The sequence below is a fragment of the Stenella coeruleoalba genome (genome assembly GCF_951394435.1).
Source record: "Stenella coeruleoalba genome assembly, chromosome: 16".
Lineage (NCBI taxonomy): Eukaryota > Metazoa > Chordata > Mammalia > Artiodactyla > Delphinidae > Stenella > Stenella coeruleoalba.
The window spans coordinates 30700029-30712815 of NC_137162.1; the positions used below are offsets into that span (position 1 = coordinate 30700029).

A 12787-nucleotide genomic window follows, 5' to 3' on the forward strand; every position below is an offset into this window, starting at 1 on the left:
AAAAATTGGGCACTACACCTTTCCCCGTCTTACTTCTCAACCTCTGTTAATTCACCATGCTAAGTCAACCTGGCTTAGAAAGCCTAACATCAGTATCATTTCACTCTCCCTTATCTATACATTTATGTAATCATGAAGTTTCAGCGATTCTTTATTCTAGATTTTCTACATACATCCCTTCCTTATGCATCTGGCACAGCCAAGACCCTAGTTCAGGCTTATTTTCTGGATGATTACAAGAATCTCTTCTAATTTTCTCTCCATTACATCCTAAAAATAACTATCAAATTAACTGTTCTAAAACATAGATCCTTTTAAGGTTCATGTTGAATTTGATCTCCTTGATTAAGCAAATTCCAGTGGCATCTGCTGCACCTCTCAACTGCTACGTACTTATATTTTCTTGTGTTATCTACTACCTTTTCAAATATTACATATGAGAATGAAGGAGGGAATTTTACTCTCAATATCAGAGCTCTGACTCTGGGCAAGCAGGATGGAGGATTTAAGTCTCCCTAATTTAGATCTCCTTTAATTCCATTAGCCACCCATGGTCTCACCAACATTCCATAAGCAAGGAGGGATCCACTTTTTACTTCTTTGGTATACTCTCTGGTTTATCACAGAACCAGACATTCAATAAATCTGCCAAATGATCAGTATGATAAGTATATTGGTTAACTCTAACCGCATAAAATTGTATACAGTTAATCTCCGATTAATGGTTTCTCCAAGTCTGTATGTTTGTTTTAGGGGGAAAAAGTCCACAGATTGGGAGTATATATTAAAAAAACACAAAACACACACACACACTAACTGCCCCCGCCCCCCAAAAAACCTCTTTGATATTTAATCTTGGATGAGCACTGATTCACTGTGTCCAGTGGTTTTCCTGTATCTTTTAAAATAATCTATAAAAGGCCTCTGGAAACACAACAAGGTTCGGTATTGCAATTTAGATTTGTACAATTAACTGAGCAAGTAGTTAATCATGTACTAATTTGTGGTATCCATTTAACTCTACCCTGTATCTATTTAAGTCTCACAAGTAAATAACCCTTAAACTTCTCATATTTGTTTCTTCTTTCTCAGTCTTAATAGATAGACACTATATTGATACATTTTTCTTCCACAGTTCCTTTTATATAATAGGTACTATGAATACTTACTGAGTTGTGGTACTCTGGGACAAGATGACAGACAAGCCATTATCTAGCAGCACTGAATATGCCCAAACTAATAATTCAACACAAATACATGCTGTAGAATACAATGAGAAAATAATAACTAGATTTAGTATCTGCTCTTACTATAAATTTCAATGTGCTAAAATAGAAATAAAAATTAAAATGTTAGAAGGATATATCTAAACTTCTAATTAGTGTATACTCACAAAACAGAGAAAACTATGAAATGTTCACAGTAAACACATGACAGACTAATGAAATCTATCTAGTTACATGATTCCTGAGGGTAGATGGGCACTGAAAGAGATCTATAATGTGACTCTAGTCTTATCGCTGGTTACTTACAAAAATAAATGCTCTGCCCCACCCAAGATGTGCCCCTCCTGTGTCTGCCTATCCAGACCTATGTATTCTTCAAAAATGCAGCTCAAGTCCCACCTTCTTAAAACATTCTCCTAATATGCTAGTCAAATACTACTAACTTACTAACAGTCTTATAATAAACTTAAGAGCATAAACATTTTATATTTTTGTACAACATCCCATCTTACATTATCCTTAGTTACTAAAACATCCATGCTCTTTACTCTATAATTGCTATCTCTACTCTATCCATGTACAAGAACAGCCATTACTACAGACTGATTCACTGCTTAGAATTAGTCCATTTTTAGGGATATGAAATAATGAAAGTAGTTTTTAATTCTTCCCATCTCTCCAATACTCTCTCACTACTACTGGATCAGCTCTTCATACTATCAACACGATCCTACAATTAACAAAAGCCTCACAAGACTGTTTCTAACAGATATAGAAAGAAATACAGATGTATGTATACATATATTTAAGTAAACATACATACTTCCTAGCTCAGACAACTGACGAGGCCTAGAAGCAGTGATGTTCTAGTACCAATGAGTATACCTAGTACCTTGCTTTCTTATACAATTTTCTAAATAAAAGAATCTAGGATTCCTTGGAGAAATCCAGGGTTGGGACAGGGAAAGCAAAGATAAGTTGTGGAATATTTTTTGGTGCCAAAAAGTAAAGAAATGATAGAAACATGTTTAAAAAAAAAAAAAAAAAGATGAAGAGCCAACCTGAATGGGCTCTCAATGGCCAAATCCAGAACAATTCAAACTACAAAATAAACAATGATTGTAATAAATTATAACCAAAAGAACAAAATAAGAATATGTAAGTCCATACTGATGGGTAAACAAACAAAAACATAAATAGAGAAGGGAAACCTCTTCCTTACAGTAGGTTTCCAGCTAATAGAGATTGAAGAAATAATACAAATAGAAAGTCATCATCTGGTAAACACCATAGTAGTAATTTTTTCAGGCAAGATTCATCAGTTGATGCTAAAATTAATGTATGATGAGAAACTAGTATGAGAAAAAGATACTTACAAAATCTCAAAGTACGTCTCCACGATTTCCACAAAAGGGAAAAAAACAGAAACCTTACAGTAGAGAAAACTGGCAGACACCATCTTAACCAAGTGATCAAAGTAAACATCACCATGTGCTTCCCAATATGGTGCACTAAGGATGACACATCATCAATTCTGTAGAGTTCTTGCCAAAAATGCATAACCTGAATTCAATCATGAGGAATCATCAGAAAAACTTAAATTGAGGGGCATTCTACAAATCAAATTGCCAGCATTCTTCAAAACGGTCAATGTTATGAAAGGCAAAGAAAAACTGAGAACTATTCCAGACTAAAGGAGACTAAGGAGACATGACAACTAAATACAAAGTGGGATCCTAGATTGGCTCCTGGACCAGAAAAATGACATTACTGGGGTAACTGGTGAATTCTGAAAGGCTTGCAGATTATAGTACTGTATCAATGTTAATTTCTTGATTTTTACTGTGGTTACATAACATGTTAACATTTGGGAAACCTGGGTAAAGGGTATAGAGGAATTCTTTTTATTATTTTTGCAACCGTTTTATATGTCTAAAATAATTTTAAAAAGAAGCTAAGAAAAAGTAAAAAGCCTCATGAGTGAATAATACACAGAGAACTTTGTATATATTCTTGGCACATGTAAGCACTCACAACAGTTAGCTATTAATATTATAATTCTCCAACTTTATTAAGCATGCTGACTTCTTAGTTCCTCATTTAGTAAATATTTTAGAATGTCTACTACATGCCCAACAAACAGGAAAGGAAGGAAAGGAAGTAAAAGCCAAGCAAGGCAGGCAGGCAGGCAGGCAGGCAGGCAGTGACTCCTAGCACATCTGAGACTGGCTATTTCAAATATACCCATGCCCATTTACACTCTTACTCTCTCCCCCTTTCCAACTGAGTAATCGCAAATGCTTCTTAATTCTTACTTGATCACTTTCCATGTTCGTGTTTCTAGTTTTGTTATCAAAATGCATGTATTCTAAAAACATGGATCAAATCCCAGCTATGTGACTTTGCCCATAACTTAGTCTCTGTGACCCTTCCCATATCTTTATTTGTAAAACTGGGATGCCTTTAACCAACTTTATAGCATTGTTGTGTAGACTAAATGGAAACAAAAGTAAATGACACATAGTATATGCTCAAAAAAAATGTTAGTTGTCTTTCCCTTACAAAATATATTTTCTAACTGCTGAAGTGTAGATGAACAATTGTTTTACTAATTTCTAGCTGAATACTTGTTATATTTTCCAAAGATGCAACTTCATTTTTCACCTAGATATTTTAAAAAGTAAATATAAATAATGTATTTACTTTATCCATTGTAACAAACAGCATCCAATGAAAATCCAATTAACTAAAAAATATGCATAACCTCCATCTCATTCCCAAATATCAGACCAGTATTTCTAACAGCTTTTCCAAACATTATCTAGACATCTTGGCATGCCAACCCCAACTTAAGATTCCAATATTGTGCTCTATGCTGCCACCCCTTGGCTGTTACCATTCTCTCCACATATTTCTTCTATTTTTGGAATCTTAAGTCAGCCAAGCCTCAACCCAATGGATACATTTAATTTCCAGATTCTAGTGCTTCTCAGATAAGATGCTCCAAGTGCCTGCAAAGAGTTTCAACAAAATCACTTTAAATCTAACACAACTAAAGCTATACACTTGACAAGTTATATATTCTAGGCTCTCTCTTCCTATTTTCCACAGACATGGCTGTCTCTGAAAAAAATAAATGCCCAAGACAGGTAGTGAAATGCCTAATGGAGAAAACCAGCTTTCCCAGATCTAGGTGGGTTTTCAAACGGAAATATTCTTCCTAATTAGAATACTAACTAAAAATTATAGAACTACGAACAGTAAGAACAGCTGCTACATGGTTAAATGCTACATGGTTCCATGCGTTGCTATTTCTGTTTTCTTCTAAAAATATTCATGCAATACTTTATCCTCATATAGCAATGGAAAGCTCAATCATATTACAAGACTATACTGTACTCAATTATTGAACATAGAAAGGCTTTCCTCCCAAACCAATTCTGAAAGAAAGGTAATTAATCATTGGCTCCTTCTATGCTACCAAAATGCCTATTAAATAACTTGTTCAATAGACAGTCACAACACATATGTGTGTGCACGCACACAGACACACACAGTTTAAAATGATGAACTTTAACTTCATTGGTAGCTGCTTAATTTTCTGGTCTTTTTCAAACCACAGTAAATTTCAAAACACTTTACTCATTAATTCAATAAAAACAGACCATCCTGGATAGTCACAGCAAAAACTTTTTCATGTACTTAAGCAAGAAAAAGATGCCACAAAAGAAGAACGTTAAGAAGCTCTTATATTGGCTTTGATTTTAAAGCAACTTTCCAACAATGGTAAATAATGGTAGAGTGGTCATATGCAGGGGTACAAAGAAGCATGTCATGTTTCATGGTCTTCAGAGGTTGACAGTGTAGTCAGGAACACAAGATTCAAACACAGAAAAGGATAAACAACAAAAGGCAGAATATTACTTGACAAATAATTGGTATAATATTTACTACAACAGTGTGAAGGGTGGAAACAGCAATAAGAGCAGAGGCGTACCATTAATAAGAAAGGGGAGTCAAGGTAAGAGTAAGAGCAAGGGGAATTTCAAGTTATAAAGAACAACGGGTATGCAATGCTGTAGTTCAAATGGTAAAAGAATGTTGTTTAATACAAACGATCAGACCAGTTTTGCATGGAAGACTAGTGGGGTAGCATTAGAAAGAGAAGTGGACTGACCTGTGGAGGGTACTGAGGCACTGAGCATGAGGCTAATGAATCCCAAAGATAACTGTAAAGTCACTGGAGACTGAGTGCAGGGTAACATTTCCACACCATTTGAGGGGTGAGGGTCAGGAGGAGGTAGGGAGGAGAGGGGTTTAACCATGTAGCAGTGTTTCACACACTGAAGAAAACTAAGAGACCAATCATGTTATTTCAGCAGTCCAGAAATAATGCTAAAGGTCTGAACTATGGTGATGACTGTAGAAAGAAAAAGAATGGAAGAACTGATAAAACCTGGTCAATGATTTGAAGTTAAAAGTGTACAGGGGAGAGGAAGGAATTAAAAATGTTTCCAAAGCTTTAAAGCAGAGAACAGAAATACCATAAAAAGAAACGCAAGAGAGTAAACCATTATTAATAAATGTTTCCAACAACTGAAATGTTTCTAAACCAAAATTCTTTTTATGTTTAACACAAAGGAATAAAACAATAGAAATGCAAAGGTAGAGCCAATTTTTACAACTGAACACAAACAGCATCCATGCTCATATATTATGAAGAAACATACTAAAGCATAAACCACAGTCCATCATAAATCTACATGAATTAATAACTACTTGATCCAGATCCATGTTACTGTACGAATGACTCCCATTACGTGAATTACCATACATTTCATATTTAAAATAAACACAACAGTTTGAGACCTAGTTCATTATTCTGCCTAGTGAACTAAATAAACAGAACAATGCATGATGGGATACAGATTTCTCAATAGGCTAATCAACAGACTAGAAATAGTCTAAATTGCAAAACTGAGTTACTATCAAATCCTTTATGAATAAATATGGAATCAGTACTCCTACAAATCCTCCAACAAAGTAACCAAATTTTGGAAAAATAAAAACTATAAAATACCACACTAGACAAGTTTCACAAGTTTCTTGGTTACCTTTACTTTATCTCTTCTCAAGCAACAGAACAGACAATTTTCATCAAAAGTCCAATCGGAAATGCTTTCAGGTTCACAGTCTGCAAAAATAGTAGGAATAACAAATTAACAGTTACAAAAGAGGATTTTTCAGGAAACAAATGAGAACTAATTTCAAAAATATTATTTATTTTAACAACAAAAACACCCCTCACTAAGTAGTAGACAAATTCCTTATTTGCAATAATTGCTCACTAGTTAATACACCTTATTCATACATATATCTGCATTATCAACCACACACAAAAAGATGCTTAAATGGATATAGCTATAACCCACATAAAACTGTGAATAAAAAGGAGAAGGAGACTGGGGCTTAAATCACCAAGGTATCATTTATGTCACCAGGAAGAATTTGAAATGCCAAAAAAATTCTGAATACCTTTAAATAAACTGAGATCTTTTAATAATGCAGGTCCAAACAGCCCTTCAAGAATACTTTCAAACCCTAAAAGGATGAAAAAAAATCCATTATTACAATAATATTCCCTACAGTAAATTTAACCTTGTTGCATGAAAAAAACAATGGTGTTTTCTTCCAATTCTCAAGGACCTCCAGATTATTACTGATGGGATGCTGAGGAGAGTATACGACCAATCTAAAGGGAGCATTTGCATTTTTGTCAGTGAATAACACTCAATACAAATTCAGAGCCCATTCCAAGACAATACAAAACAACAGTAGAAATAACCAATGAAGGAATGGAATCATGAGATCTCTTACTATCTTACAAAATTCCAAATACCTCTTTACATAAACTTTCAAACTTCATTTTAAAAAGCACCCTCCCCAATGAAAGAGTCAAACTGCTTCAAAGTTTCCACAATGTTCTGGGTTAATCTAAATGGCATGTTTCTGAATATGAACTGAGATAATAGATTCTTCAATCTAACAGTATTTTTTAAGAAGGAAAATCCTAACTGAAAACAACATCTGTATCACATGCACACACAAAAAAGCCCATTTTAAATATTATAAAATAAAAAGACTTCTGTAATTAGTTCACACTGCCACAGTAACTACTCACTGGTTCCTTTATGAAGCTAGAACCCACTACTCACACATACAAAAAGAAAGAGAGAGAGAGAGAAAGAGAATTCAAATATACCTATACATAGATGTTTAAACTATTACCACTCTCAATCAGTACAAAGTAGAAAATGAGGGGACTTCCCTGGTGGTCCAGTGGTTAAGAATCCACCTGCCAACGCAGAGGACGCAGGTTCGATCCCTGGTCACGGAAATAAGATCCCACATGCCACAGGGCAACTAAGCCCACGTGCTGTAACTACTGAGCCTGCGTGCTGTAGAGCCTGTGTGCCACAACTAGAGAGCCCACACGCCACTACTGACCCATGTGCCACAACTACTGACCCACGCACCACAACTAGAGAGCCTGCATGCTGCAACTACTGAGCCTGCGTGCCACAACTAGGAAGAAGCCTGCGCACTGCAATAGAAGATCCTGCGAGCCACAACACCCGACACAGCCAAATAAATCTTAAAAATATATTTTAAAAAATTCCTTTAGAAAGTTCTAAAAGAAAAAAGTAGAAAATGAAAACAAAACCTTTTCTAATTTATTATCTCAAACGTTGCTGATTAACTCAATGAAAAACAATGTAAAAATATCTTTGCCATCTTGCTGTTTTCTATGGGTTATTAAGAGTAAGGAGGAAAATGCAAAAGAGAATCAAATTGTACCCTTATACAACATAATACATAATTCATTAGTGCAGCAGTTCCCAAATTATGTATCATGGACCTCATTAGGAGCTCAAATAATTACAAGAGGTCCATGAGTCCATGTCCTTTAAGCATGACCTTTAGAAAGGTCTTGCGCATTCAGTGTACATACAACTTTTCAAATGCACACAAATATTACTGCAATTAAGAAAATATATAAAGTGTTACTGATTTCCTAGTAGTCTGGGGCACTATGTATTTTGTCACATAATGTATTATCACCTAAGGGTTTATAATTTTTTTTTAATTGTTAAAAAAGCACTCTTATGTTCAAAAGTGAGGGAACTACTAATGTAAAAATACTATAGCCAGGTGGATACATGAGGTCCACAAACAGGGACACTTCCTAACCACAAATACAATCACCATAAAGGGTTTGGAAAGTAAGGGAGTAGAAAAGATGGTCCCTAGAAACAGTATTTTACCTTGTTGTAAGAGTAACATTGTAATGTAAGGGATTTCTTTGCCCTTAATATTAAGCCATCATTTTCAATAGGGTAATCCCTAGAGTTTGTATCATCTGCACTGTAGTTAGAGAGTTGATTTTTCTAAATTATTTTCATGATTTCTAGATTCTAGATTTTTCATTTATTATTAAGGATTAATCGTTTTTCAACTCTCCTTAGTTCTTCCCATCAAAATGATTCCAAGGACATCAGCAAAACCAAACTACCCATTCAAGCAAATGGGAGGTATCTATCCTGTTTATTGTTTGCCTACTATAATTAAAACACTGTCCACTAAATTACTATGTCCTCTCTTCCCTACACTAGGGAGGAGAGAAAGTGTTGGGCTAAGAGTTTTGAGAGTGGGGAGGTGATGATGAGGGAATGAGAAAGAATTGCTAGATACTGCCTATCCTGGGCCTGCAAACTAGATATTTTCAACACTAACTTAAAAAAAAAAATCCTGCAGCTGCCTCTAAAGCCCTCTTATCCTCAAAATGGATTTCTGACTTCACAAATATTAATGAAAGCACTTCAATATCTGGCAAGTACCAAGTACACACTGCAAATAACTAAAGGGGATTACAGGTGGCCCTTACTCTGAAGAGCATATCTAATAGGCTTTCACCTGGGTTTATATGAAATTATAACAAATTCCAAATGTGGATGCTTAGCCATAAATTCTTGAAAGGGAAAAATGTAAATAGAGCAAAAAATAATACTAAGAAAAAAAAAGCAAATAAAAGCCTTGGGAGATAAAATTTTAAAAATTACAGAAGATAACAGAATTGGAAAGAATAATAGAATAAGAACTTCATCAATAACACACAAACGCTAACAAAAACTGAATCACATTATCAAAGAGCAGTGAAAGGGACAGACCAAAAAGAATCAAACAAGAAAAAAAATCTGGTCATAAATGCAAAGATTTAACCACAACTAATTTTGATCAAAACAGTAACTGTAAACAAGTCACTTCTCTTTTGCTCACGTCTGCAACAATACATTAAACCGTACAAATACTGATCAGACATTGTTAAGTCATATTTTGCTTCCCCCTGTTAACTGAATTTAATGCCATTCAGTTTTATTAATACTAAATACTGAATTTAGCAGTTGCATAGCAACAAGGAATGTCTCACGTGCTATGCTTGACACTAACAAAAGGCAAACAAGAAAAGAACAAATGTATTCAAAATTTATACCATGATCTCACAAAAAAGCCATGAAGATCAACAAATAAAATGCCATGGAAAATTAAATAAATAATGAAAAAGACAGCTATGTCCTTATGTTCAACCACCAGGGCTTAAAAAGCACCGGTATGTAATATATTATTACATGTAAAGAAATATTAATAATTTTATTGAGCATGACTACTGGCCAAAGAATTCCTATCCAATATTGCAACTGGAATCAAAGCTGGTCTCCAATCTCTTTCTCACTGCAACCTGAAGACAATCACTGTGTCTTCAGACAGTATTCCTGAACACTACTTTAACAATGTGACCATCTGTTCAGAAAAACCCCACTTTGTTTAAAAAACAAATCCCAAATTCCTAAGTCCAGCAATCAAAACTATTTATAATTTGACCCTAACCTACCACTGACAGCCTTATTTCTCAGAACTTTCCTGCTCATTCTCACAGCTCCATCCAGGTTGGTATTCTAATGTATTCAGTCATCTATTATTTCTACCTCCTAATATTTTCTCAAGCCTTTTCATTTCACCTCTGCCCAAATAAATTATTTCCTTCAAGGCACTCTTCAGTTTGTTCAACAAATAGATATTCGCTTATCCAACATATATTAATTGAAAGCCTACCACCTATCAGGGACAGTGGCATGCACTGAGTAGGCAGGCAATGATGAACAGACATGGTGTCTGCCCTCATGGAGCCTGAGTTTCCAGTTTTCTCATTCTCAGAATTCACATATCACTCTCTCCCTTTTAAATAAATGTCAACTACCTTACGTTTTCTCTTTTCTGTCACATGCAAAGCACTATGTAAGTATTCTGTAATACAAAATTTGTCATACGCTATCTAAACACTGCTTTTGTTTTTTCTTCTATATGTTTATGTCATCTCAAAGAGATTTAACGCTTCAAGAAGGCTAGGAAGGAAGGTCTTCCTGTTTCCCACAAGGTTCCTCTTACACTAGGGCTCTATGTGCCTGGTTTTTAGCCTTTGCTTTGAATAACCTAGCTCTCAAAAACAAAAGACAGAAGATTAAAATTCCTCACACATTACCCTCTTCAATCTAAATCATAATCTCTACTCTATTTCTAACCAAAATGGGGAAAACAGATTATGAAAAGTAACAAGATAGGAACATATCAAATATATAGCCAACTAATAAGCAACAGCCTGTACTTTTGAAATAAAGCAAAATACTATGAATGGAATGAAAAAATGGTTTGTGAGTCTTGGGAACGTCTCCTCTGAGATAACAGTACAGAGATTATCAGTCTGAGAGATAAAGAGGGGCTAAAGGAAAACTAGGAGCATATCAGAAAATCAGTAATTTTCACATCAAGGTCCCTTGGATATCTTGCAAAACTTGGTGCCGGTATAAAAGAGCTCAATCTTCAATAGAGTATTATTATTTTATAAAATATCAGTTCAAAGGTGCTTGCTGGTAACAATCATCAACTAATAGCTTAAACAAAGAGGAGACTGATAGTATCTGGAGTTCTTTGCTTAAAACTCAGGGTTTTAAACTTGCAAATACCACACTTAACTTCATTATAAGTGAGTGCCAAAATGAATAATTAAAAAGCACCAGATTATCAATATTTCACATGCAATCTCCAAAGGAATATAAGGTAATTAATCCCTTTTTACTGATGTTCCAGCTATTTCAGTGTGTCATACAACCAAATAAGTCTGGATGAACTTCTACAGGTAATGAGCAAAAACCAGGCTCCTCTTCTCATTACTTTACGCAATCCACCCCTGGTGGACAGCTACACTCATTAAGAGTTCTTCCTCTCTCCCTGAGCATCTGCTTCTGGCCCATGCTCTATGAGGAACCCATTTGCTGGCTTACTTACCCAGCACAATTTACCCAGCACAAGCACTGATGAAAAAGAATGGGCATCATCAGAAAATCTACAAACAACAAATGCTGGAGAGGGTGTGGAGAAAAAGGAACCCTCTTGCACTACTGGTGGGAATGTAAATTGATACAGCCACTATGGAGAACAGTATGGAGGTTCCTTAAAAAACTACAAATAGAACTACCATATGACCCAGCAATCCCACTACTGAGCATATACCATAATTCAAAAAGCCACACGCACCCCAAAGTTCACTGCAGCACTATTTACAATAGCCAGGTCATGGAAGCAACCTGCCCATCGACAGATGAATGGATAAAGAAGATGTGGTACATATATACAATGGAATATTACTCAGCCATAAAAAGGATGAAATGGGGTCATTTGTAGAGACGTGGATGGACCTAGAGACTATGATACAGAATGAAGTCAGAAAGAGAAAAACAAGTATCGTATATTAACGCATAAACGTGGAATCTAGAAAAATGGTACAGATGAACTGGTGTGCAAGGCAGAAATAGAGACAAAAATGTAGAGAACAAACATATGGACACCGAGGGGGGAAAGCAGGGTTGGGGGGGTAGTGGGATGAACTGGCAGATTGGGATTGACCTATACACACTAATATGTGTAAAATAGATAACTAATAAGAATCTGCTGTATAAAAAAATAAAATAAAATTCAAAAAAAAAAAAAAAAAAACTGATGAAAAACCTGACCAGACATACTGAAGACCAACAATAACCCAGTCAAAACTAACAGCCCAGGGGCTTCCCTGGTGGTGCAGTGGTTGAGAGTCCACCTGCCAATGCAGGGGACATGGGTTCGTGCCCTGGTCCGGGAGGATCCCGCATGCCGTGGAGTGGCTGGGCCCGTGAGCCATGGTGCTGAGCCTGCGTGTCCGGAGCCTGTGCTCCGCAGCAGGAGAGGCCACAACAGTGAGAGGCCCGCGTATCACAAAAAAAAAAAAAAAAAAAAACAGTCCAAACTGAAACAGAATTAATGAAGAAAAACATCAGAGATTGAAGAAAAATTATAAATAGTATTTCTATTGAAACCAGGGAAGAACAGCATTTAAAACAAAAAGCAAGCTGCTCTGGAAAAGAAGTGGAGAATATGTGCTTGGGGAGGGGAAAAAAGGAAAACAAAACTGC

General features: G+C 35.6%; 1 protein-coding gene across 11 annotated transcripts in view; it reads right to left on the reverse strand.

Moving 5' to 3' along the window:
• The window catches only part of LCOR (ligand dependent nuclear receptor corepressor), a 137226-nt gene that overhangs the window by 68386 nt on the left and 56053 nt on the right, over nt 1-12787 (reverse strand). For all 11 annotated transcript variants that reach the window (XM_079899243.1, XM_079899245.1, XM_079899244.1 and 8 more), the window contains 2 exons: nt 6762-6827; nt 6341-6420 (listed from right to left, as the gene is read on the reverse strand). In XM_079899243.1, coding sequence (XP_079755369.1) covers nt 6341-6420; nt 6762-6827 — 146 coding nt within the window. The remainder of the gene's footprint in view (nt 1-6340; nt 6421-6761; nt 6828-12787) is intronic.